Here is a 25917-nt window from a genome sequence, read left to right on the forward strand (position 1 = left end):
AACTTCTGCATATATGAATTTTAAAGTTCAAGGCTAAATTAGAATGTTAGTCTTAAACTGGCTGGCTCCTAGGTCTCCACACCTTTTCAGAGTTTAACATTGAAACATAAATTATTTGGATTAAAAAAATCCAGCAAATTTCCCTCCATAGGTTTTCATACACTAGGTGAAATAATAAATAAAAGAATACCTACCCTTACATGCCTGGTGAAATGCAAAGCTGAAGAGTGAGAAGTGGCTACTCTCCTCTGTATTGTATTTTACCTTCAATAATTTCGTTGTTGGAAGCAATTGAGAAGCAACTTGTACTGATGGTTATCTGTAGTGATAACTTCATAGGTATATGCCCTAGCATAAAAAAGTATGTTAAGTCTCTGGAAAACATGGTAGATTGAACAAATACATACTTGTGGATTGTGCATTTATGCAATATGCAACACATGGCAACATAAACTTTTATATGCAGCTGGAAACTTAATTGGTTTCATGACTTTTAAAAGCCTTTAAACAAATGGAATGTGTATTACTGCAGAAAAAAAGAAATATGAAAAATGTGGAAATGAAGTCCACACTACTGCAGACCTGTCAGGCACTCAGCATATTGTATTTTTGATTCCCATCTTTCCCTGTGCGTCTGAACTCCCAGCACAGCACCGAGGTCTCAGACCTCCAGGGACAGACTGTTGAATTGATTGTGTGGAACTGTGCTTTGTGTGGGTTGATACTGTTTGATTTTCCAAGGGTGTACTTCTAGTCTCAACATATCTGTTGTGAATAACTCTTTTATTCTTTAATCTTCAGGATTTCTTCTGAAAAAATACTCAACACATAATCTTAAGGGATTTTTTTATTCCTGTATTTTTAATGAGCCCTCTGTTCCATTTGTATTTAATATTAAGATTTACTATTTTTTTAATTGCAGTTTAGTCAAGCAGGGAGTCTTTCAATGGATAGCTTTGGAAAGTAGCAAGATTTTCTTTTGTTATATTAAACAGTGTTTTCACATTCCATAATGTTCTCAATTCAGCAACGCTGAAGCACATCATAAAATTTAATTAGAGGAGTTTTCTTCAAGCAGTGTTTGGGCTGATGAACAGAAATATTGAGAAGCAATTTTCCTAATGATATAGCAGAAGTATTTTGGAACTGTAGCACAAGACTCTATGACGATTTTTCTCTTTTTGTCTGTCTTTCTGTGGAATAAGAATTGCGTAGTTTTATTTACCTTCTTACCTTCCATGACAAGAACCATCATGAGGTATTATCAAAAGCAATTAGAATCACCAAACAGATGCTCATTTGGGACAAAAAAAAGTATAAACCTATTTCAATTGGCTCAGAGCTTAATGCCTTTATTACTCTTTTTGGGTTTGATCCAAGTAAGTTTTTATTATAATGGGCAGGTACTTTTAGCAAAAAAATTTTGCATGTTTCCTTGCCTGTAGTTTACCTGTTTGGAATTGTGATTTGTCAATGTTCTTTTAGTTTTACACAGAAGATGTACTGAAGCAAAGAAATATATATCTTCTGCACTGAAATAAATCCTTCTTAACATTTAATTCAAACAAAATAAATTCAAATTAAAGGGCAAAGAAATTTAAGCTCCAAAACCTATTAGCAAATAATGCAAAGATCAATGGATACATTTTTAAAGGTTGAAAATAAATTGAAGCTACAGATTATGTAAGGTTATCATGTATTCTGGATGAATGCATAGTTCCATTGACTTATTTGAAACTGAAATGCTTCAAGTTACTTCCAATGCTTCAGTGCTTTCAATATTTAAAAGTTGTGTGTATATCTGTCTCTTGAGCAAGAGCAAAAACTTGGGAACTCTGAGGTCTTGTCTAAGAAGGACTTTAAGCATATTTTGTTGCTGGGACTACTTTCTGATGTTATGAAATAATACACTAAGATAATTTACCTGTGTAGAAACATATACAGGTGAGTATTTCAAAACTCTTGTGAGCAATTACATTAAAAAATAGGCTTGACTTTAAACTGTACTCTTGCCACATAGCTCTCTTAAACTGCTACTAAGACATGCTTCAGATGCTGTGCCCTTCACTTACTGCGGGGTGTGAATATATTGGGGAACCTATTGCATGTATCAGCACTTCTGTGGCAAACAGGAGGGACTAATCCAGGAGAAAGGTTACATTCTTCTCATATCCCAGTTACCAGATTCCACCTTAGAGTGGCAGAGTACTGCACTTGTCTTATGTAGAAATACACAATATAGCTAAATGATCATCACTACTGAGGAAAAAAAAATCCAAAATAATAAATGATGGCTGTTTTGCAGACAAAAACTCCCTACTGCAAGGCTGTAGGCATTGAGAAAGTAAGAGTCTGTCTGGACTGCTTTTAGAACAGCATTGCAGGAAATCGTGCCAAGTTGTAGAGAAAGAAAGGGGATTTTGTATTAAACAAAACTGATTTTTTTCATTCTCATTCATCCACATGTTCTCTTTTACCCGTGTAGTAGTGAGTGCTGCAATATGTGTCCACATTGTCTAGGTAGGAACTGGGAGTGACACAAGCAAACACCTAAAATGTCCTTTTCATGGCTTTTGGATCGCTGTAAATGCTGAAGCCTGAATGTGACTTTTTCACCCTAAAATGTTGACGGTAGCTGTAATTTTTTTTTCCCTTCATCCTGTCCCACCTTCAAGAGTCATTAGAAAATGCTGCTGATTTGTTCACTCTCTTTTTTTCTTCTCTTGCTGCAGTTTGCTTGGGTTTTTTTTTCTTTGTTTTCTTAGTATTTTTTTACCTAGGCCAGGTTTGTTGAGAATAAACTGTGATGTTAGCATCTTGATGTTGTCAACAATTGTCATTCTTTTATGCCTTCTTATCCTTCCTTCCATTGTTTTTATACCCTTATGTGCCAATTCACATTTCAGTTATAACTTGTTTTCATTACAAACCTCCATAATTTGTTACTGGAAAGAAGGTCTCATAGCAACAAAGAAACTACAAACTTTAATCTGCAGCTCCTATTGTAAAGCAAGTCTTCTGGCTGCTTTTATTTATGTATGCTAGAGTGATTTGGACACTTAGAACAATTTCTTGTAACAAAATCTTATCAAAGAATAGTGTACTTCATATGGCCTTCCCTGGGGTGCAGTGGAAAAGAGAACAAAACATACATTTGTGTGAAAAGTATTATGCTAATGAAGGCAGTTGAAGAGGCTAATGCAACTTGATTCAAACACTGTATACTTGCAAATGTAATGTGGGATGCAAGAGAGGTAGAGCTTTCCTTTATTATGATGGTAAAACTGTATCTTAAAGATTTCAAACAGCACAAAAGCAACGCCAGACTTCACTATTTTAGAGCTAAAATTTTATGTTGTAGAGTTCGGAAAATGGTAATAACTGTAACAAGAAAAGATAGTGGGAATATTAATGTATACTGAAATTGGTTAGTATTTTGCCTTTGATGGCTATACTTAGATAAAGTCTAGATAAAATTATTTTTTTTTCTTTTTAATAAATCCAGAAGATCTCAGAATGTGTCACACTGGGATCTTCTTTGCTAGGAAAGGTGCTGAACAAAATGCACACCTAGACTGGTATTTTTGCAAGGGATCCCTTGTAAACCTCTCAGTGATTGTCCTCGTTTGCTGTTGGCAGTGGTGATTTGTCTGCTCTCTCAAATGTCAGTTGCCCAAAGATAAAGGGAGGACATGAGCAGCAGGTATGTAATCTTCTCTTTATCTCTCCTTCAATATTTCAGGAGTTTTACTTTAAATGTGGAGCACACCCAACGGCTGACAGTGAAACATCTGTGGCTTTGAACCTCGTTACAACAAACAGCCGCTCTATCACATGTATAACATGCACAGATATTAGGTAAGTACAACAAAAATTGTCAGAGATGTAGTCTCTGACAGTCTCAGTGCTTCGTAGTACTTAACCACTTCCAAAGAGCCTCTTTTTCTTTGCTTGTTTTCCTTTTTAAAGGCTGGGTTTTTTTCTCCTGGTAATGTGGTGAAAAGTGGGTCATATTTTCAGGTGTGTTATTTGTTTTTCTGGTAGAATTGCAGTTCATATTTTTGTCCATTAGTCATGTTGCAGGTGGAAATCTGACTGCTTAAGTTCTAACTAAAATCTCGAGTTCTCAAGATACTGGTGTAAATGTGTAGATATTTTCTGCTAATATGTATTCAAGAGCCAGGGGAAGAGTTGGATTTTGGAGAAGGACAGACTGCTCCTGAAGAAATTAACTTCTTGGTGTTTGTTCTATAAATCAAAGTAAAATGCATCTGTTCTCATGTTTGTGTTTACTGTAGTTTGAAATACTGTAATCCATCTTTGCATGTGGTATTTGGGCATATGCATTCAAGAATATCCATTACTTGCAAATGCATGGATTAAAAACCAATTGCCCGAAAAAGACAGCTACTGTTGTAGTGAAGAATTACCTGAAACACATTTATCTACTGATTAGGAGATATTTTATATGAAAGTGTAAAGAGAATTGTGAAATGGTAGTTGTTGGTCAGAAGGAACACATTGGAAAGGATACTTGAACTCTGTACTGATTCATACGGTATGTCTTCTGGAAAGAGCTGGTTTTGGAAGCAACATTTGTGGTATATTTACAGAACTGGCTCCTAGGTACATGAGATGGTTCTGGCTTCTTTTTTTCCTTGCCAAGGTCACGATGAACAATACACAAGAAACACAGATGTCAAGTTTGGACTTGGATGTTTATTTATTCTTATCTATATTACAGTCTCATAAGCCCTGAGTTCTGCAGTACCCCTAGTTAGCAAGGTGCAAAATGGCATACTTCTCTATCTCTGCTAGGACTTTTTAAGGACAGTCTGTCCAATTATGAAATGCCACCCAAATTATTTTTATTTTAAACCAAAGAACTGACTACTTGAGGTCTGCAATGCGGACTCCATCAACCGATTACAGAAAACCCCCTAAACCCATCAAGAAGGGGAAGAAGAAGGACTCAGACAACACCCAAAGCCCCCCATCTTGATTCACATGCATTACTATATACCAAAGCCCCAAAATCTAAGATTCCAGAATTCCAACAGGTACAGATTAAATGAAGAGCAAATATCAGTCTCTCTCTGATCGATATGTCAGTGTTTAGCAGCAAGCTGCAGACTCAGCTAACTCAAAAGTGGGTTTGTTATCCTGTCCCTTCTAAAAACTCCCTGGACAAGAGAATGATTTGGCTTTCTGAAGTGTGGACCCCTAGGGCATGTCTGTACTGCTAAATACAAGAGGGCCAAGGGCTGATCCTCAATCCCAAGCCAGATGGAAATGACTGATAGATGTCGTGCACAGAGCTGTGTAGCCTGGTGCTTTCTCATAGCCAGCTTGGGTTAGTTGTGGATCCAAACCCCCAAGCATTGCAGATCTACAGTGAAAGTACCCTTTTTACCCTAGCAGCAAGAGGGAATGGAAAAGGGTTATTCCTGTCCCAGTGTTTCCTGTGTGGGGCCCAGGAAGTTTCAGAAGAGCTCACTGAACTAGCTGAAGTACAACAAAGGGCTAGGACTTGCTGAATAGCTGAGCTTTTTGGGATAAACTGTACTTGTCTCTGGGACCTGCGTCCATAGGGTTCTCAAGAACTCTAATTATTTCTGGACTGTAGGAAAAGTTGTCTGTTCCTGAGAATTTACTGTTTTTGTCAAGTTCTTAATTAAACAAAACAAAACCACGAAAATCCCTCCAAAACAAAACAAAACCCCCCAGAAAACATAAGGCAAAAAGCTTGTCTGAAATCCTCTTTCTGGGTAACATTAAAAGATGAAAAGAAGCAAAATGTAAGATTTTTTTTTTTCTCTCATCATGTCAAAATATTGATACACATTTCTATGATAACTCTAAATTTTTGAGAATGTCTGTATGGACATAAAGTATGGATTTTAAGAATCCATACATTAGATTCTGATTATCTTTCAGAATTTAGATTTTTTTAAATCCATAAAACCTTCCATGCACTTTTGTGTAATACTAGACATTCATAGGTAATACTAAAACCCAAGATACTATTTTACTATTTTTTTTTGTATGGCAAATCCTACAAGTTATAAAATAGAATTCCACGCGTATCTATGGGTGGATGAAATAATTTTCTAATTAAAGATGTGCAAGAAATTGGTTTAATTTCTGATTTTGTCTTTTACCAGTTGCAAGGATGGTCAAATGTAAGTTTTGACCATCAGAAAGAGCGAGATTGTACAATGAAAAGATTTATCAGTTATGGAAAGGTCATTGTAAAATCTTGGACTACTTAAAAAAATCTCCACTTTTTTTTTGAGTTTCTGTTTCCTTTCTGCAACATAACATTCTTGTTATATTTGTATGTAATTCCAAAAAATTACATAAATATCCATAATCTTTTAACTTCAGTTAAATATTTAGGTGATTGTACTGACAATTACTTTCTAATACACTTAAGAAGTTGAAAAGTAGCATTTAGGACACTCTAGTTTAGAGTATTTTGTGAAACCTACCTTCATCCTTCTGTAGCATTCATATAAAAAAGAGGATTAACTGTATTCAGTACATTAGCTATTGCTTTGTCTTAGCTTCACTATAGTAAAATAAGAAATTTGTGTCTGTTCTTCAAAGTAGATTTTCCTTCCTTTTTTTTTCTGGAAAAAAACAAAAAAACCAAAAAAACACAAAACAAACAAACAAAAAAACCCACACACACACAAAAAAACAAAAACAAAAAACAAAAAAACAAAAAAAAAAAAAAAAAAAAAAAAACAAAAAAAAAAAAAAAAAAAAAAAAAAAAACACTCCAAAGCAACAAGACACCAAACAAGAAAATATGCCACTGAGGTACTATTTGCATTTTTCTTAAATATTTTTTGTTTGCAGCAACATACACCATATCTCTAGGCATTTGCATCGATTTATCATTGACAGTTAGTCCACCACAGGCAGAGTAATTAAGTTCCAAGATTCTTGGCACAGCATTTGTGTGGTTTTAGCAAGGTTAGCAAAGCTCCTAAAAATCTTACATAAAGCGGTAGTGTACTCTGCTATATAGAAAAAATGCAAAGTGGAAGCAATGTTAGTCTACTGCCAGTTTTTATTCTTAAGTTTACATTAGATACACTTAGTTTGCCTTAGGTTTATATTTTATATAAATACTTTCATGCAGGTCTGACCACTAGAGTGAAGTAGTTGAAAGCCAAACACCCTTGTAGGTCTATGCTAAATCCATAGGCAGTATTCCATGTCGTGCCATGCCTTTCAGTGTATTCTTATCTACAGCAGAGTTAGTGTGAATTGGCAGCCTTTTTGCATTTTTTTTCCGTAGTGTTCAAGGTGATGGGTTGCTATTCTATGTCTTTGAAGAAGCTTTAATAGGTTGAGCAAATGGCTGGAAGTTGAAACAAATACTAAAACTGTGCAATCCTCGAGGGAAGATCTGCTTTTGTCAACTGTTTCCAATAGAAATAACTTCAAAAGGGGTTAGGAGTACCCCAGGGTACCCATAAATCAGGCTCACGAATAACAGCAGTTTTAAGCAGAGTAAAAATAAAATGTGTAGAGCAGAAATGCTTCACGTCATCCTTCACGAACTCGGTAGGGTACAATTCCTAAAGGCACCATTATTTTTAGCTTTCAGCAGATACAAATAAGTGTAAAAGATATATAGGACATACTGTCACTTAATAGGTGGAAAGAATTCTCCAGAAAAAAAGTATTTGGTGTTGTGTTATCAGATTTTTTTTTTTTTCTAATCTAATAAATCCCTACTTCTTGGTCTTGAGCAAAGAAATGTTTTACTTTGTTTAAACAATGGAATCTTTTATGTGTTTTTCTTCTCTTTGAACTTTCTAATACTGCAGTTGGAAGTGAGAACTTCTGTAGTGGTGATAGTAGTGATATGCTAGTTATTCTTCAAGGGTAACTGTGATGTAATGTCTTTGTCATAGTTCTTTTCAGGCAAATCAATTCAGACTGTGATCATATTATTCCATGGGCAGGAGGGTAATGGAGAAGGTCAAAGAAGAAGAGAAAGAGAAGGGGGAAAGAGTGAATGTACTATAGGAAGTCCTGTTGGAAATGCAGTGGGCAGCTCTCTTCTCCTTCAGACAATAGAGAATGAATGGTTGCATGTTATTGGGAATAACACTGTGTTAATCTGGTTTGCATGGAATTACTTTGGGCCTCTAAGCTTCTCACTAGCTCTTAATCAGCCACCTTTTTCAGGTGTGTAGTTTTTTTTTTTTTTTTTTTTTGGTTGGTTGGTTTATTTTGGGTTTTTTTGGTTTTTTTCTGAAGTAGAAGTTGGATGTTTTTTTCCCTCCAGCAGCAGTTTGTGACATTCTCCTATCACTCTTGCTTGCTTGTTTCCTCTATTGTAGAGTCAAAATTGAGACAGATGAGTTGTTGGGGGTTTTTTCTTTGTTTTTTTTTAATGGGGTAGTGTTCCCAAATTGGTAAGGGATAGAATCATTTGCTTCTCAATAAGAACATGTGTGAATGATTTTCTGTTGTGGATTTTATATGCCAAAAGAAGACCATCTCCCCCATTTTATTATGGGGATTAGGGTTTTTCTAATTTCGTATTTTGGATTTTGATCTTTGTGATGTTATTGTTGATATAGGTGTGCCATGTTCCTTGTTGACCTACATGTTGTACTGTGTTTTGCATTAATGTTGTACATTGCTTTGAAGTAAAATATTTCTTCAGTTACAGTTTAAATATTGTTTAGAGACACCTGAAATAATTTGCCTTGTATTTCTTTCTTCTTGTAAAAGATGTATGCAATCAATGCAGTCTGGGTTTCAAAAAAAAAAAGTGGAAAGAGTATCAGAGGAGGAAAATAACAGTGACTATGACAAGAAATAGATGAGGTAGCAGGTCTGCCATGGTATTCAAAACCTTTACATTACAAATAATTCCAGAATCTTTAGTTGATTATTTGAATCCACTGCTGCAGCTGAAGAGACAATTTTCAAAATTCAGCTTTTGGTAGAGAGACACCAATTAGCTCAGTTGATTAGAGCATGGTGCTAATTCCAGTGTTGTGGGTTTGATCCCTGTGCAGGCCATTCACATAAAAGTTGGACTTAATGATTCAACTCAGAATATTCTGTGATTTGTTTGAGAACTGGTAACATTTTCTTGGTGAAGAAGCTGTACTACTAATTTGGTTCAAGTCAATTTTGCTGTCGTTTGAAGAGAGTTTTACCAGGGACCTTCTGTTGTTTTCTGAGATGAAAATGCAGACCATGGCCATTAAAAGACATTACCCATGTGATGCTTTCAGAAGAGTAAATAGCACTTTATTCTAGATTTATAATTGCTATTTTTCTTTGCTTCCAGGACATAGGATCTTAAATTTACCCTTTGGGTCATTATAATGCAAGCAAGTTATTAAATCTATATTTAGCTATTCTTTTTTGAAGTACTTTTCCCGTCTGTGTTAAATTCTGTTGGAAGTACTCAAGGTATATAAAGACAAGAGGAGTGGAAAAAGATTGTGCTAAGAATTAAATCTACTTTGTCTGAGCACTATGACCATCAGGGACAATGTCTACTGCTTTATTCCCTAATGTTCCCTAAATTAATGAGATTTCTTAAGAATCACTTACTTAAAGTAGGAAATTAGATATCAAACTAAGAACTGTAAGAACTGTTACTAATTGATCTAGAGCTTTTTTTTTTTTTTTTTTTTTTTTCTTCCCAGTAAGGTAACTGAGTACTCTTTTTAGAGCTGTAATATTTGAGTTCTGATACAAGCAAAACCATGCTGAGAAAACCTTTTGTTGAGAATTCTGGTGATTTTTTGAAATGTGAACCAAGTCCGATAATGCCAATGAGTGACCCTCATTTTCTCTGAGGTGCACACTGTGGATTTCAGGCTCAAAGACTTGTACCATGGGCTACTGGAAGATGTGCCTTGTGCAGGAAATTGAGTTGCCTTAATCTTTCTTTTGAATTGTAGTCACTAGAATACAGCAGCCCCCTATGGCAGTGACAGGACAGCAGTGCAGTTCTTACTGCTCTGCCTCTGAATCTGTTAAGATTCAGCTGCAGCTGCCCCTCAGTGAGCCAGCTCCCAGCTTCAGCACATCTGGGAACAGAAAGAGTGCCTTGGCAAAGCTACTGCTCTGTCACACTGTACATGTGCTTGGCCAGCAGGGGACCAGGGAGGAGGATTTTATACGACCTCACTTGTCTCCTATGCTGGACATAAAGCATGAATTTCTCTTCATCTGGGAGAATAAAGCCTGCCTACCTTTCTTTCTTTATGATGCAGGGTTTTGGTTTTTTTTCTATGTTATTTCTTTCCTTGGCATATATGTTAGTGTACATTTGACAGAAAGGACAAATGGAATTTATTGACTGCCTGCTGATTTTAATATATAATTTTTTACATTTGCCCACGTGTTTATGAACATAAAGATGTGTGATATATCTGAGTGTTTGAAACAGCCATGAGTGAGAATTTTTATGTCAAAACTGAATTTCATTTCTGATTTGAATTTATTTCAGTAATGTACATCTGATACATGTGGGACAAAATAAATGTCATGAATTTCATTTTCCGTCTGACATTTCACCTGAAGCCTGCAGATTCCAGAATATTGTCAATAGGCTTTATAATATATGTTGTATGCTCTCTGCCATTCTAATTTATGGTGTGATCAATACAGAGAGCTGTTTTTGTAGATTTATTCACTTAGGTATTTTATTCATTTTGCAAGACACAAAGACTTAGAAGTTTAAATTGTTTTGAATTAATCAGTAGTTTTAGTGTGTCAGGTATCCAAGTGTAACATATCCAAGATTTCATGAACCTCACTTCCAAAATATTCTGAAGAAATCTAAGTATGAATACTTGCATATTATCAATGAAAAATGATAGCTAATTAATGTAATTTTGTTTAAGTGTTGTAAATTTAAATGCTAAAGTTAGAATTTACTTGCAATGTCCAAGAGAAGTAGAGTAGCAAATGTTTTTAGAACGTTGTTCAAAGAGTGCCTTTTGAAACTTGTAAGCCCACTGCATGCAAGTTTGCAGGTTCAGGTGTCTGGGACTTCCTTTTCTTTCTTTCTAAAATTAATTCTTTAACACAAAAGACAAAACATTTTCATCTCTGGTTAGTTTTGCTTCAGGCAAGGTTAGTAATAGCTGAGTATTTTCACCATCTGATAACAGTGTAGTGACCTATGAGAATTGTTATTGGAGATCACAATCCGGTTGTCTTTGGAGAGAGATCTATATTGCAAAGGCACCATCACAGGTAGTACTAATTAGCAAGCCTCATCCTTTCAGCATAGACCTAAGGTCTGAGGCATTGAGGGAATGGTTTGGGGAGGAACTTCAGCTGTTGGTCCGCCGAGCAGCCAGTGGTTTGACTCCTCTTGCCCTTTCAGTAAGGGGAAGGAAGGGGAGGTGTTTGTGGAAGATGTGGTTGGGTTTTACAGTATAGAGAAACAAGAGTGAAAATATCCAAAAAAGAGTGAAGCTGCCCAGCAGCAAAAACCTAAATATGCACACAACAGAATAATTTAATTTGCAGGAACTTAGGAAAAATTGAAAATAGTGGTACTGGGCAAATGTTCCAGGACATAATTTCTGAAATCAAGTACGTGAAGGACTATTCATAAGACAGAGAACCTGTCATAGTATGTAGAGAACTTTATGAAATGTTACCTGATACTTCATAGAGTCACTTAAAGATCTAATAAGACTCTTCATAGGGTCATCTAAAGATCTTTAGATACTTCTAAAGTCACTTAAAGACACGGAACAGTGTCTGTTGTCCTGGGATATGTCTTGGAGAGCCAGTCAAATAGCTCCACAGGAATTGTTACCAGATTTCAGAATTCAGTTATCAGATTTCTGTTATCAGAAATGTGTCATTCAAATAAAAATTATTATGGAATCTGATGACAAATGTTTGCCCACTATTTTCACTAGATGTCTGGGGCAAGGTGCTACTCTAAAATTCTATAATCATATTTTTAATGTGTATCACATTCAGGGGCATATGGGTACAAAATTTTGGGAAAACAAGGGAGGGATTGAGGAATATGTTGGAGAAATATGTTCATTTGTGTCCATATAAGAAATGGGGACACCTACTGCTGTATTTCCCTCTAAACTGTGGTGTAGGATGAATTGCCATTGGAGTGTACTGACTGACAACAGTATAAGGAAAATATTTCATACATTTTCTCTTGGCAGTCTGCACTGAGCACACAAAGCTCTTGGTACATTGCAGTCTCGATGGAACCGTAATGGAACTTAATAATTAGAATTACTTTTTTTGCTTTTTAACTTAGGAACTCATGATCATTGATAGCTCTCTTTCCTCTTGTTAATTCTTTGGATAAAGGATTGCTTCTGAAGATTGTTAAAGGTTGCTTCTGAAGACAAAGCAGTTTGTGAAGGCAGTCATGGAAAGAGTCTGTTATTTGTTCTGTAAGAGAAACTGGTAGGGTTCTAAATTTTTTAGATCTTCGGAGAAATTCCCTCTTCCTCCTGATGAATGTATATGGTATTAGTACTCATTTTAGTAAACTTAACTATATGTTTACTTTAAAACATAGCATTTTTGAAATAGTAAATTATTGCATTAACAGTATAATTGTTATATAGTGATAATTGATCGTAAAAATCTTAGTGAAAAATTGTTCTGTGATGCACTAAGTTCTTTATCAACTAACTTACCAGCACAATTCACGTTTCCTTATAGAGGGAAAATCCAGGTCAGGGTCAGGCAGGGACATAGAAAGTAAATTCAGTTCCATAGTGGAAAATAGACAAAAGTTAGTTAAATTTTTAATAACATAACGGTTGGTGCAAAATGTTGCTGATTTGCAGTGTGGTTTGAAAATGACAAGAAATACATCATAATCAAAGTCAATCAAACTCTGTTAAGTTCTGTCAATATCTGTGACATGTTGAGCGAGCTATGTGCAGACATTTGAAAATGGTTGAAAATGTACAGAATTGAGGGAATAACCATTTTCCCAGCACAAATTTGTAAGTGGTAGTGATACTGCACTGGCATGTCAATGTAAGAATGCTACAAGAAAAATAACACAAATAAACCCACATTTTTTTATATTGTTACAAACTCCTGCACTAAGACTTGTATTTTCACTTGACATGTTTGTTTTAGTTCATGTTGAAGCAATTCCATATCACTGTACATTGAAATGCAGTAAGTAGGATGAAAAAAGGATTTGTCTATCAAAAGTGTTGGAATTTTTTTCTTAATATTTCTCCAATTACATTCACATAACTTTCTCTTACTGAGGAAATAAGTCTTATAGCTGACCTGTAAAGATTGACTGTGACTGTGGACGTGCTCCTGAAAGAGCTCAGTGGTAGTGAAAAGTGAGTAAAATAGTAGAGAAAATGTATGTTTCTGGATAGCAAGATAAGGGAAAATGATACCTACTCTACTGAATATATGAGTTAGCATAAGTGTTGCTTTTCTATGTGGAAATTTCAGAGGTTTTCTACTACAACAGACTTTTACAAAACCCTCCTCTGAGTCACTTTCAGGGTTTTTTTTTCTCTTTAAGGGTATGTATTCCTACATGTTTACTAAGTAAAATGGAATTTTGATTAATTTGTCCTACATATTTATATATAATACATACATATATATACGTTCTCATGTATATGTACTTGCTTCTTTGTCTTTCTTCTCTATAACCAATCTTCAGTTGTTTGAGGTCCATTACATTTATAAATGTTTTCCTCCCACGCTATTCTTATTTCCCTTTACACAGGAGACAAATCTCCCCTTATTTCTGGTGAAAGTAGGAAGCAGACAGTGCTCTTTTGGCATGCAAATTCCATTTGCATTTTACAAATTACTCTTCCTTTTTGTTTTGTTTGAAGCAACAAAGAGAACAGTCACAGCACTTCCCATAAGGTATGTTCTCTGCAATCACTAAAGGCAGTGTCAGCCAAACAGCTGCTGAGGAAACCAGGAGCAGCCTACTGATATAGCCAGTGCAGGAGAGGTGACTGCACCCAGGTGTCACCTCTATGAATCCGTCCAGCCTCTTTGGAAACAGGCTGACGATGCTGATGTCAATCTTGAACTGTACTCATGAGCAAGACTATGCCTTTGCTCCCTGTGGATTCTCTAATCTTGCTGGAGTTCATTAGATTTCCTGACAAAAGAAGTGATATTTGTTCACTTTTGCTGTATGTACCTCAAAAGGTGTTACAGCATGTCCTGATCAGAAAGCAGGTGGTGAGTGTGATGCTGCAATATGGTTGAATCTGGTTATATAAATATAAAGCAGCTTCAGAAAGTCATTTATTCAGTTCAATACATTTGTAATTTAATTTTGTTTTTGAAGTAAAATACCAAAACAAGAGAGAAAAAGCATTATAGAGACCCTCATCATGGAGATTTTGAGAAATAGCTCTTTTTCTGTTTTGCCCTTCAAATGTATCCATAATTTCAGGCAAAATAGTCATTATTGTTTTGTGGGGATACATTTATGCATGTATCTGCTAAATTAATTTTAATTTAAATGACACTTCTCTCACCTTGAACCTTTAGACCCTGATTACACAAACAACTTTGTGGGTTTGAGTATTTTTTTGTGATACAAGTGTTTGCAGGTTAAGACTTAGATACTGCATAACTGCAGATCATTTTCACATAAATAGAACTACGACTTTTCCAGAAATAAGTATCTCCTGCAGATGCACAGCCTGTCCCTCTTGCATTCAGCTGTGACCTTGAAAACTGATTAACAAAATTGTGCTCTAAGGGATGCAAAGCTTCACATAAAGCAAGTGAAGCATGTACAGGCCCTTGAGGGGTGCTTAGAGTATCTCATAGACTCTAATGGTAATTCCTTTCTCTTTTAATGCTATTAGGTGATTCTGGCTTGAGGCAATCCATAGTACTTTTCTCTTTATTTAATTTTTGTGCCACAGATTTTATGAATTATCTTATTACAACCCCTCTTTCATGTTTTAAAGACAAAATACTCTATATGTCTGGTGTGCTAAGTGTCTTCTTCAGCTACTCAGATATGTTGGGCTGTTTTATTGATTTTGCCTGGCATAAACCTTGGCACAGTAAGAAGATGAAAAGTTAAGTAGAGTTATGATTACCTAAACCTGAAAGCAAAGTGGTGATTGTGAAAAGCACGTAGAGTGTCATTCATGTAAGACCTCATTTCCTTCAACAGTAAGAAAGACTATCTCAAAATACGCCATTTGCTACATTCCAAAAAGTAATACATTTATTATTTAGTAACACTGGCAAGCTGTGAAAACCTGGTTTCAAAAATTAATTAATTCATTAATTAGATGCTTGTAAGTTATTGTACTTTTGACTTTCTAACTCTCCACATTTGTATTTGAATTATGTTTTGCTGAATGAAACACCACCTTCTGGAAGTCAGAATTGAGAAATAAAATACCATTTAAAGCCTTCTACACGTCCCTCTCAATCTTGCTGCCAATTTTTGTGTCTTTAAAGCCAAATTTGTATTACATGAACAGGGATGTAAGGTATTGCTTTAATAGGTCATTAAACTAGCAGAAGCCATTAAAAGAATTTTTGCTAGTGATAAAACAAAAAACAGAAGGCAAGAATGAATAGTAGCTGCTCTTAAACATCTGTAATGTGCCAAGGTACAGAAGCATAAAATTTAGCATTCCCTGCACCCCTGCTTTTTCTGTTCCTTGTTAAAAAATCCAGGTACTGAAAGTGGAGACATTTTTGTGGTTTTTTTTTTTTTTTTTTTTCTCTCAAAGGTAAAGAATTCCAGTTTCTGAAGCTAGAACAAATGAGGAGAATATACAAATATAAGTCAGCCACTTGACAACTTCTGCTCTGGTTGTAGTGCATTTCCCTATCCAGGACAAAGAAATTGAATCTCCTGAGATTTTTTTTTTGTTGTTGTTGTTCTTCTCTGACACCTTTCATTTAACAAAATGTATTGTTTATAAGAGCAAGGAATAAAATATTTCTGCAGAGCTGTCCTTACTGTGTTGATAGGGTCTCTATGGTGGTTGGAGTCCTGCAGAACATTAAGAACCAAGCTATGACCTCATCTAAGTAAGTAGTAAAGCCTGTCTTTATCTTGCTGCACCTCAATAACCCCATCAAAACCAACAGGATATAAATGCAGGTGTATGTGCTTTGCTTGGTCAGAGCCTAGGCTCATCCAATCTAATTATCCTGCACTTTCTGAGTGATAGCCTCACATCCAGATAGTCATGGAATGTCTTTAATAGGTCTCTCAGTGTGAGATAGGATTTATAATGCTTTTCATCACAGGAAGGAGATCTAGAAGTGAATATTCAGGAGAGTTTGGTTTTGTTTTTTATCAAGAATAAGACAGTTCTGGAAATGTCTGCTGTCATGAGAGTGAATTTCACCTGAAAGAGCTTTTTTTCTCAACCCTTTGCTGTCTCTTCTGATTATCTGAGCTGATCTGTATGCATATGAAAAATGCATTTTTTATGATTTATCTTCCTCTTTGCTGGGTATCCTGGTGCCTTGTAATGACCCCCTGTTTTCAGAGAGATATTTATGGTTTTGATCATACTGTGTCTGAGCTTCCTGTTTTCTAGAAAACACATTATGCATATTTGCAGTTCAGATAGTATTTATCTAAGGGTTAAAGCATTAACGCTAGTACTAAAACATGACAAAAATGTTTCTGATGAAAGTGATTATTTTTCTTAGCATGTTGAATAGCATTCTTGGCCTTTCAAAATATGTTACAGAGGAGTAAGCATTCCTTTGGATTCTAGTTCCTGATCAAGAAATACGATACTGTTACTCTGTGTTCATGTTCCTTTCCTTTTTCTGAGTTTGTTTGCTCTTTTCCAAATGTATAAATATGTTATTTCTTCTTTTCTACAAGATTCATAAGATTGTATTAAGCTCCTAAGGAAGTCAGGAGAATATCCTTTGAGTCCTTTTCTTCCCTTGTCTCTTTCCTTCTCCCTGCTGCGTTTAATAGATTTTTCAAATAATATTTTTTTTTAGTTGAAGGAAAAAAGGGAACGGGGGAAGAAAAAGGGAATGACAGCTTTACATTATATCTGCTAAGAATATTCAAGAGGTCATTTTTGATACAAGAAAGCATTTTTGCTTCTTTTTTTTATTTTAAAAGAAAATTGTTTTCTAATTGTTGTATACAAGCAGTACGCAATAATGCACTTAAATTTTACTATAAGAAGATTTTTTTTAAAATCCAGCATGAAGCAGATTTGGCTTGCATTGACCTTGGTTTTAAGTATTAATGTTAAGTATTAGTTTTTGATACTTGGGGAGAGTATTCCGTTATAATAGGTATCTTTAAAATTTTTTGCCACTTAGCATTTACTGGTATCTGAATTATTGTTTACCATATGCCAGAGTGAAAAACATCCTACAGGTAAAAAAGTTTATTTTCAGAATAATGGTGTTTTTTTTAATATTTAGTTTTATTTTTTAACATTGCATTGCAGTAATATTTATTTTATTTTAGCATGGCATTTCCTACCATGCATATAATCATATGCCAATGAAAGATTGTTTCTGCAAAGCTGTGAGTACTCAAGTTCTAGAACAGGATGTTATTTAAACATATGCTTGACTTTGAACATATTAGTAGCGACTAAATATGCCAACAGAGGAATGCTTATTCTTACGGTGTTTTTTTGGTGGTTATAGGTTTTTTTGGGGTGTGGCTTGTTTGTTTGTTTTGTTCTGGGGTTTTTTTTTGGGTTTTTTGTTTGTTTTTGGGGGGTCTGTCTGGTTTGGGTTTGGGTTTGTTTTTTTTTATTACTCCTTACAAATTTTTTCTTCTCTAATACCTTGTCTTGTCAAGTTTAGGTCACAATATCTAAATTTTGAGAGCCATGAACAAAGGTACACTGCTACCCTAAGAGGAGGTATTTGTGAAATCTCAGTGGCAGTAACTGTCTCCAGGTGGATGAGTTTCAAGACCTGAGGCAGATGAAAAATTACCTTTTCAGTGGTAATAAAGAAGCTGAAAATACGAAACTGATTTGGCAACTGAAAACTTTCCATCCTTGTTCAATTATTGGGGGTTCACTTGTTCATGTTTCTTTTAAAAAGAATGACTCTTGGTCTCCATTTCTTTGATATCTAAACTTTCTTTGCTACTTCAATGACACTATACTTTTCTTAAGTTTCATTAGAGTGGGGTTACAGTTCCAGTTAGTACAATAAGCATGAAGCCAATGATTTGTAGGAAAAAATGGTTATTTGACTAACATCAGAAACCAGTTGCCTGTAGGTGGAATATTCTGTGTGTATTGACACACTTTGTGCCTTGGATTTCTGAAAGGCTGATTGTGTAACTGGCATTGCAGTAGCTACCTGTGGAAAGGAAAGTGAATGAATGGAGACTTTGCCAACTCAGACCTATGATAATATTTTTTGAGTGTTCATTGCCTGTCAGAGGAAAAAAATATTGGGGCCATGACAACAAAATTTTAAAAAATAAGTTTAAAAAATTGAACAGTTCTGAAGAGCACAAATGTGTGGAACCCCTGCACTTGTATGAGGTTTCTTTAGATACTTTGATATTACTTGTGAAAATTGAGTCATTCAGCAATGATGTGTTGAATACTGTGAGGTGGAATGAGTACCTTTTGCAAGTATTACAGGTTATCATATACTGTGGCTTGACTGATGCTCTAAACATCCCAAACTTTTAATTGCAGAATGCTCTGCTATTAGGTTGCGTCTGATTATGCCAGCTGCTTCCCTCATGTGCTGAAAGAAATATTGGAAGGTTTGCTTGCTTGACTTCTTCTAGATTTGACTTGTAGCACAGCAAAGTGAGGAATCCTGCTTTTTCTTAACTGTGTGTCCTTGATAAATTAGAGTTTTCCTGTGCAGAACGGCTTCTTTTTTTTTCAACATTTTGCAGATGCGAGAAGTTTCTTTGTGGTTGCAGTCACTATGTGGATTTTTTTTTTTTTTATTTATTTATGCAACTTTGCTGTTTTGTTCAGCTAGTGGGGTTAGCATAAAATTGGCATGACTTAACTGAATGAGCTAACATAGGTGGCTTGCTGCTTGCAGATTGTTGGAAGAGGCAAGCAGACAGCAAGGGTTGTTGCACAGCCAAGAATATGGTATAGATTCAGGTTCCAGAAAAATTTTAGATTTTCAAATAAGATTTGTCGCTGTTAGAATTATTTCATGGGGAAAACTAATATGTGGTCAGTTGTTGTTAAATCAATCAAAGTATGCATGGAACAAGTTGCAAATAAGTGTTTTTATCCCTTGCTTTAAAAGATTTAAAGGATTTCTTGCCAATGTGAGACTAGGGATTGAATATCACATTCTGGTGATAATGTTAACTGCTGCCATGGGTAGAATTTTGATTCTGGGTTTGAGACCCTGTGCAGAGAGCTCTATAGGGTTTATTGGTTGGTTTGGGTTGGTTTTGGGTTGGTTTGTTGGGGTTTTTTTTCTGTAAAAAGGGATCTTTTCTGTATTTTGCTATGTTTTTACCAGGAAGGATTCAGAAAGTATTTGTCTGAAAAGCCATGGCAGCTTGGACAAAATTGCTTGCTATTTCAGACAAGGAGATAAAAAACAAAAACAAAGCACTCCACACCACCATCCTTATGCATACCAAGACAAGGAATTCTAAAGATAGTGGAAAATTGTTTACAACTATGTTTTTATACACAATTGACAGTTCATGGATTCAACACTGAGTAATCTAAAGAAAAATAAATTTGGGACCTTCGTAGGTTTTGCGTGACATTGTCCATTGTCCATAGCCTGTTTCAATGTTATCCAATTCTTAACGGTGAAGAACAGCTTATGTGTGCTTATGCTTGATTTTGTTCTCCGTCTGTCAAGTACCTGCCTCTCCAACTCATTCTACCATCAAAGTCCTGACTTAATTTCTTCTTAGTTTTGCAAGTTTCTCCTTTTTGTAAACCACCCCAGAGCTCTAGTGTGTTTGAATTTGATTGGCCACCTTCAGTTTTGTTTGTTTGATTAAAAAAAAAAAAAAAAGAAGAAGCAATTAGAAAGTTTTATAGAGTGAAATATTTTATGTGCTGATTTTATGAGTATAGCTTTATTGTCATAATCTTAAATGGCAATGACATGAATTTGCTCTGCTGGGTGAGTTATTAACAACTTCTGAACTCCTGCCTTCAGAATGATTTTTTTTTTTTACATTTTATTTTATTCTGTTTTTCTAAATCCCTTTTAATGATGCCTTCTAGGTAAAGAGATAATTTCATGGGAACTTCTGAATACAGAGCTTTGGGGCTGAGGCTTTGCTTGCTTTGTGACCTACATGCATATTTTGACAATCAAGGTTGTTGAAATACTTTTGCCCTTCAAGAGGGTAAAATAATTAATTCACAAAGCATATTTAACCAAATACCAAAACAGAAATATATTTACCTTGCAATGTAAAGGCTTATTAAATTAAATGCCTAATAATTGAGTCAAATATAAAGTTGCAGTTCTCATAGCTGTAGGATGCTGCAGCAGTGAAGGTAATGCTTGCCAAGGTACACCACAAAAGCAGAACTGAAGGTGATTGATCACCTGCAATCATTTGTGTACTTCTTTACATTTTATCTGGACAGGCCATTCTAGTGACCAGAATCACAGCCAGCTTGATGCCAATTACAGAATCGTGCCACTTGCTTTGTGCTTTTTTATATCCCAAAACTTAGCTTTTCATAATGTCACATATGCCAGGTTTAGCAACGTGTGCATGTGCTCAGATAAAGAAAAGAAAAAGAAGAAAAAAAAAAGAAAAACAAAACAAACTCCCCCCAACACTCCCCCCCCCCAAAAAAAAAAAAAAGAAGAAACAAAAACCCAGAGAAACAAAAACCACACAAAACCCTGCAAACAAGAGAACTGTTAAACTTATAAAGATTACCTTTCCAGTATAAGATTATTCTGTAAGAAAGCCCCTGAAGTTTTGTCTCAATCAAAGGACTTTTTAGATCAGGACCTGTAGAATATCCTACTGAAATTTGTACTCTACATCTTTGTAGGTTTTACCTTGAAGAACTCCTTTCATTTTTTACCCTAAATTTTCTGATACTCCGTTTTACTTAATTGCTTCTTAGTAAACAATATATTTATATTTTAGTTGTTTCCCACTCTTAGTTGCCTGTGGAAGGATATTTTGCAGTTGGTGACTCTCAGTCCCAAAACAATAGGCATGCTATCTTTTGAAACTATGCTTTGTTATTTTTTATTCTTTATATCTCTCTCTTACTATTTTTCTCAGGACTGGCATGACTTTTCTTTATCTCTTGTCATATTAGACTTTTTTCTCTATTTATTTTGTTCTCTTATTTCTCTGCATTTTATGTGAGCTTACATTGTTTGATTTGAACTAAAAGTAAAATGCTCTGGATCAAGAATTGCATCCCATTTGTGGTTTATTTACTGTCTGGAGGTCTATTTACCCTACGCACATGAAAATTATTTATTTGTGAATCTCCTTTTGCAAGTAGCATTTGGATTCAGATCTAAGCTTGACTAACTGCTAGGTAACAACTTTTAACAAAAAAAATATTCATATTTAATTTGTTAGATAGAGCCACAAAAATAATGTATTTTTCTCCAGTAAATATCTTCTTGGAGGTTGTGCAGAGTCTGACTTTTCACATTTGATACTTCATTGTGCCTTTTTTTTTTACTTTCCTGTCTTTGAGAGATTTCTTCTGCCCTGTCTTCATTTGAAATTCATTGCAGTGACTGACCATTCATTTGAAAAATTAACTTAGTAACATACTTAAAATTACCATATGTCCTCTCTGAACTGAATTGAGTTCTGCTCTTCACTGCTTCCAAGTTTCTACAAGAATCTATTTCTCGAAATAGTTGGATTTCTAGGCGTTGGATAGCACTTCCAAAAACACAGTTCTATGACAATTTTGGATTGGAAGTATGACTAAACGAAATAGCCTAGCTCTTTCAGCACTTCACTTATTGTTACAAAATTAAAATACAAACGACTTCATAACCGTTGTAATTTTGCAGCTGACTGAGCTGAACATGTGCACTTTTGGTTTAGTAGACAGTAGAGAATGGCCAAAGAGACAAAACTACCTTGTATACCTTTTTTGCTATTTTCAATTTTTATTACTGTACATTTTTTATTACTGTACATAGGGTACAGCAGTCCCCCTTCCAAAGTTTGGGCTCAAACAATTATAGTAGCCTTCTAAAATGTTACCACTATTTGCTGCGGTAGTAAGAAATGTATTACTTTCTTCAGTAATTGATTTCTAGCTAAACTATTGTTAGGCTTAAAAAAAAAACCAAACCTCATTTTCTTTTTTATCTTAGATTATTGCTAGGAATGTATTATTCTTATTGTTCTTTTCTGTAATAGTTCTCAGATATGTGTTCTTCCAGAAAATTAACAGCCACACTTCAGTTTGTAATCAGTCCCTAATCAGTCTGTGATGTGTTATGTGCAGTGAGAGTGTCACTGACTAAGAAGCCTTGCTGCTCTGGCAGTGTCTGAAGAGAGAGCATTTTTGTGTCACTCTGTACAGTGTCCAAGCTGTTGGACATGTGCGTATGGGCATCCCATAAACACGGCACTAAGAGTCTCAGTGTAAAATGTTTCGGCTTCTCACTAAGGAGCTTGACTACTCACATGTGAAGTGACTCCCCCTGCGTTTTGCACTATATTTCAGTTCCCTCCAGGATATGGAGAAGTTCCTCAGGTGCCAAGTCCATATAAACTGGCCCTGGGCATCATCTTTTGAAACTAAAGAATTCCAAATTTGCAAGGATGTTTCCAGAGTTTGTCTCCTTGACTTCCTTAGAGTCCTCTTTCCTGGGAGGGAGTGTATCCATGCTGCAAATTCTGTATTATAGAAATTTCAGTTTATGGTGGCAATTCTTTGTTTTCTGTTGTTTTGGTCTCATAGTTTTGATCAGTCAGCCAACTAACATGGAAGACATGTTTGTGAAAAAATGTAGCAGAAGCAGCTCAGATATTCTTCATGTAAACAAGCTAGTGACTGAGATACAGGATGTATGTCACTGTAAAGGGCAATGTGCTTGTAGCTGAGATAAAATTCAGAAACTTTTGGACACTTGCCTGTTTCAGCAGCAGCCTGCAGAAGGCATAGGGAGCAGTTGGATTCTGAGTATTCATTTGCTGAGGCAAAGGCAGGTTTAAACTACCACTACTTTGGTGGTGCCACAGGCAATGCTGTAACAACTAGACCATCTAATTTTTCTATAGGTAGGAACATTTTAAAAATGAACTGGTGTAGCATTTTATTTTGGGGAGTGTTGAAAACATCCCTCACTGAAGAAATAATTTCTGCTTCAACTTTTTTCTGAACAGCTCACAAATCAGTGCAAGACACTTTTCACTCTTGACATGAAAAGTCATACTTCTCTATTTTATGGCAGCTATTTTCATGGACAGACAAGGCAAGTCACCCTGCCTTATCCTCTCTAAAAGTTAAATTGCTAGTTCAGAGAAGAAACATTCTAAAATGTGCCTAAATGCCATTTTCTTTGTGTTAGTAAAATATTAAGGAAATGTATGGATATGCAGAATTACCGGTGTGAAAAATGTGGTCTTGTGGGACACACCTTGCCTTCATGAGGCAAAGCACTGGAGGGGAGAGTTGAAAATCCTGCCCTAAACAATCATGTTCCCACAGAGTAGAAGTCTGAGAGACTGGAACATTGAAATGGTGAGAAATTGGATCCTGGTTCCTCAAGCATATGTTAGCAACAATATTGCAAGTAGTCTCCAGTGGCTCTAACTGGCTAACTGCTTATCTCTGCTATAGGAAGGTGCACAGCCATGCCCTCTGTAGGTATTTTTCCAGACACACTCTCTGCTGAATTATTGGCCTTTTTCAATGTAAATACTCATACACCTCCATTTCATGGCAGAGGTTTCCATGGACAAGTGAGGAAAGTCAGTTTGCCTCACTGTCTCTTAAAAGATGAATTTTAACCATCCTGCATCACAGGTCCCATGTTTGTATTCTAGACATGGAAGGCTTTTGTGCTTGCTTTTACTTTTGCAAAGTGAACAATGGCATGAGTTAGTAGGTAAGAGTATGCTGTATTGTGTTACTGTATTTGGTTTTTTCAAACTCTTTCTGTAATTGGCACAAACCGAGTTACCATGCTAGATGAACGTTTCGTGTATCCATTTTATAGGCTAAAAAATTGTGTAACAGGAGCAAGAACCAGCACACACAAAGCTATGGCCATGCAAGGGGATGCTGAAGTAAGCAGCTTGTGTTTGATAACTGCTGAGCCCTTGAGGACCTTATTTACTTCCAAAGGACTTAGAAATCTTCACGACCTTTATCAGTTAGATTATTTGTTGAGCCAACAAAATGCTAATCTTCAGGCATTTCTACTAGTCTAGAGAATTTCTCCAGCTAACACAGAGTAGGAAGAAAAGTTTTCTCTGCACTGCTGCTTCTGCTGGCAACCGGATTCAGGAACTCCTCCTGCCATGGTGCAGAGTGGGGCTCCCACAGTGGTGTGCTGGCAGGCAGCTGCAGGGCAGCTCCTGCAGGCAGCAGATGGCAGAGAGATCCTACCCAAGCTCTGGGCAAACTTCAGAATGCTCGTTTTTGTCATCCCGCTTTAGTTTGGTACTTAGCTCCTCAAGAGAAATATCATCTGTGCCTCTGCCTTTGGTTTTATCTACAACAGCAGTCTAACTCCCTCACTGAGGCATCTGGTTATTTCAAAACAACAAATTACAAATGTTATTAACATAGAAGTTGTGCTGTTGTTTCCTTATGTGCCTCTTGTGTCCAAGCAAGGACTAACATGAAGTTAAAAACAAAAATTAATAAAAATCTAAGGGTGTTTAGTCCATCTGGATGCATAGAAGTTCTGTCTACAGCTGAATATCAAGCAGCAGGAACAGAGAATGAAAAAAAAGTAACCCAAAATAACTCATTAAATGAAACTAAGTTTATTTCAGATATATTTTCTGTAGCTGAATTACCTTTGTCAGGCTTTGGCCAGGATGATCACAAGACTCATTCATCAGTGCCTTTTATTCCAGTAGTATCAAAAATAACTTGCTTTTCAGAAGGTGATACTGTTTTCATAATTGTTACAGGCTTAGATACATATTTAGAGTCAAACTGATTGTGTAGAAATAGATTTTTAGGATTTCAATTCAAGAATAATATATGGGATAAATTCCAGTGTTTGGACCAGCTGCTTTATCTTAGACAGAAATTTTTGGTCCTAACTCTTCTTCTTATAATTTTGCCAAGTTCTGCTAAGGCAAGGATTAGTTTGGCCCATGGAGAGTCTATGAACTAAAATTCAATTTTGCATGAGAAAAAATAAAAAGTGACTATACCACTTAAAATTACTTTGTTGTTGGAAAGAGGATTTTAGTACATTTTAAAAATATATGTTTATTGAATCCCATTGGGAAGAAAAACACTTAAAAAAATTATTTCTTTTGTTTATACTCTTTCAAAGAACTACATATCATATTGAAATGGAAGTCAGGGAGTTGGCTGTCCTACCAGGAAGGAAAACAATACTCTGAGATGAAGTTTTAAGTGGCCATAGCATATCAGCTCTTCATCAGTGAGTGTGCCAGGTTAGGCTTGGCTGCCTACCCCATTATCATGCTTGTTCCTATATCTGCTGCTTCAGTGGATCTGGCTTTTCTGGTGGCCCACAGCTGAAGGGTTTTAAATAGCAGCGCAAGGTCACAAAGTTCTCCTGAACATGACTTTCTACTAATTAGTATCTAAAAATATTCTTATCCCAACCTGTCAGAATTGCAGGTGGACAGATGTTATTCCAGGAACTGTGGTGGATGAGACTGAGACAAATCTTCAGAATAAATTAGCAGATGGCAAAGGAAATAATTGACTTTTTAAGCTAATGAACCCAGAAGCCTCTTTGCTCAGAAGTGTG

The 25917-nt window shown here is 35.7% G+C and overlaps 1 protein-coding gene across 1 annotated transcript in view; it reads left to right on the top strand.

Annotated features, from left to right (window-relative positions):
* Positions 1–25917, top strand: part of PRKN (parkin RBR E3 ubiquitin protein ligase) — a 674505-nt gene that overhangs the window by 330416 nt on the left and 318172 nt on the right. The window contains exon 6 of the mRNA XM_066315857.1: positions 3743–3858. Coding sequence (XP_066171954.1) covers positions 3743–3858 — 116 coding nt within the window. The remainder of the gene's footprint in view (positions 1–3742; positions 3859–25917) is intronic.

The sequence above is a fragment of the Sylvia atricapilla genome, chromosome 3 (genome assembly GCF_009819655.1).
Source record: "Sylvia atricapilla isolate bSylAtr1 chromosome 3, bSylAtr1.pri, whole genome shotgun sequence".
NCBI lineage: Eukaryota > Metazoa > Chordata > Aves > Passeriformes > Sylviidae > Sylvia > Sylvia atricapilla.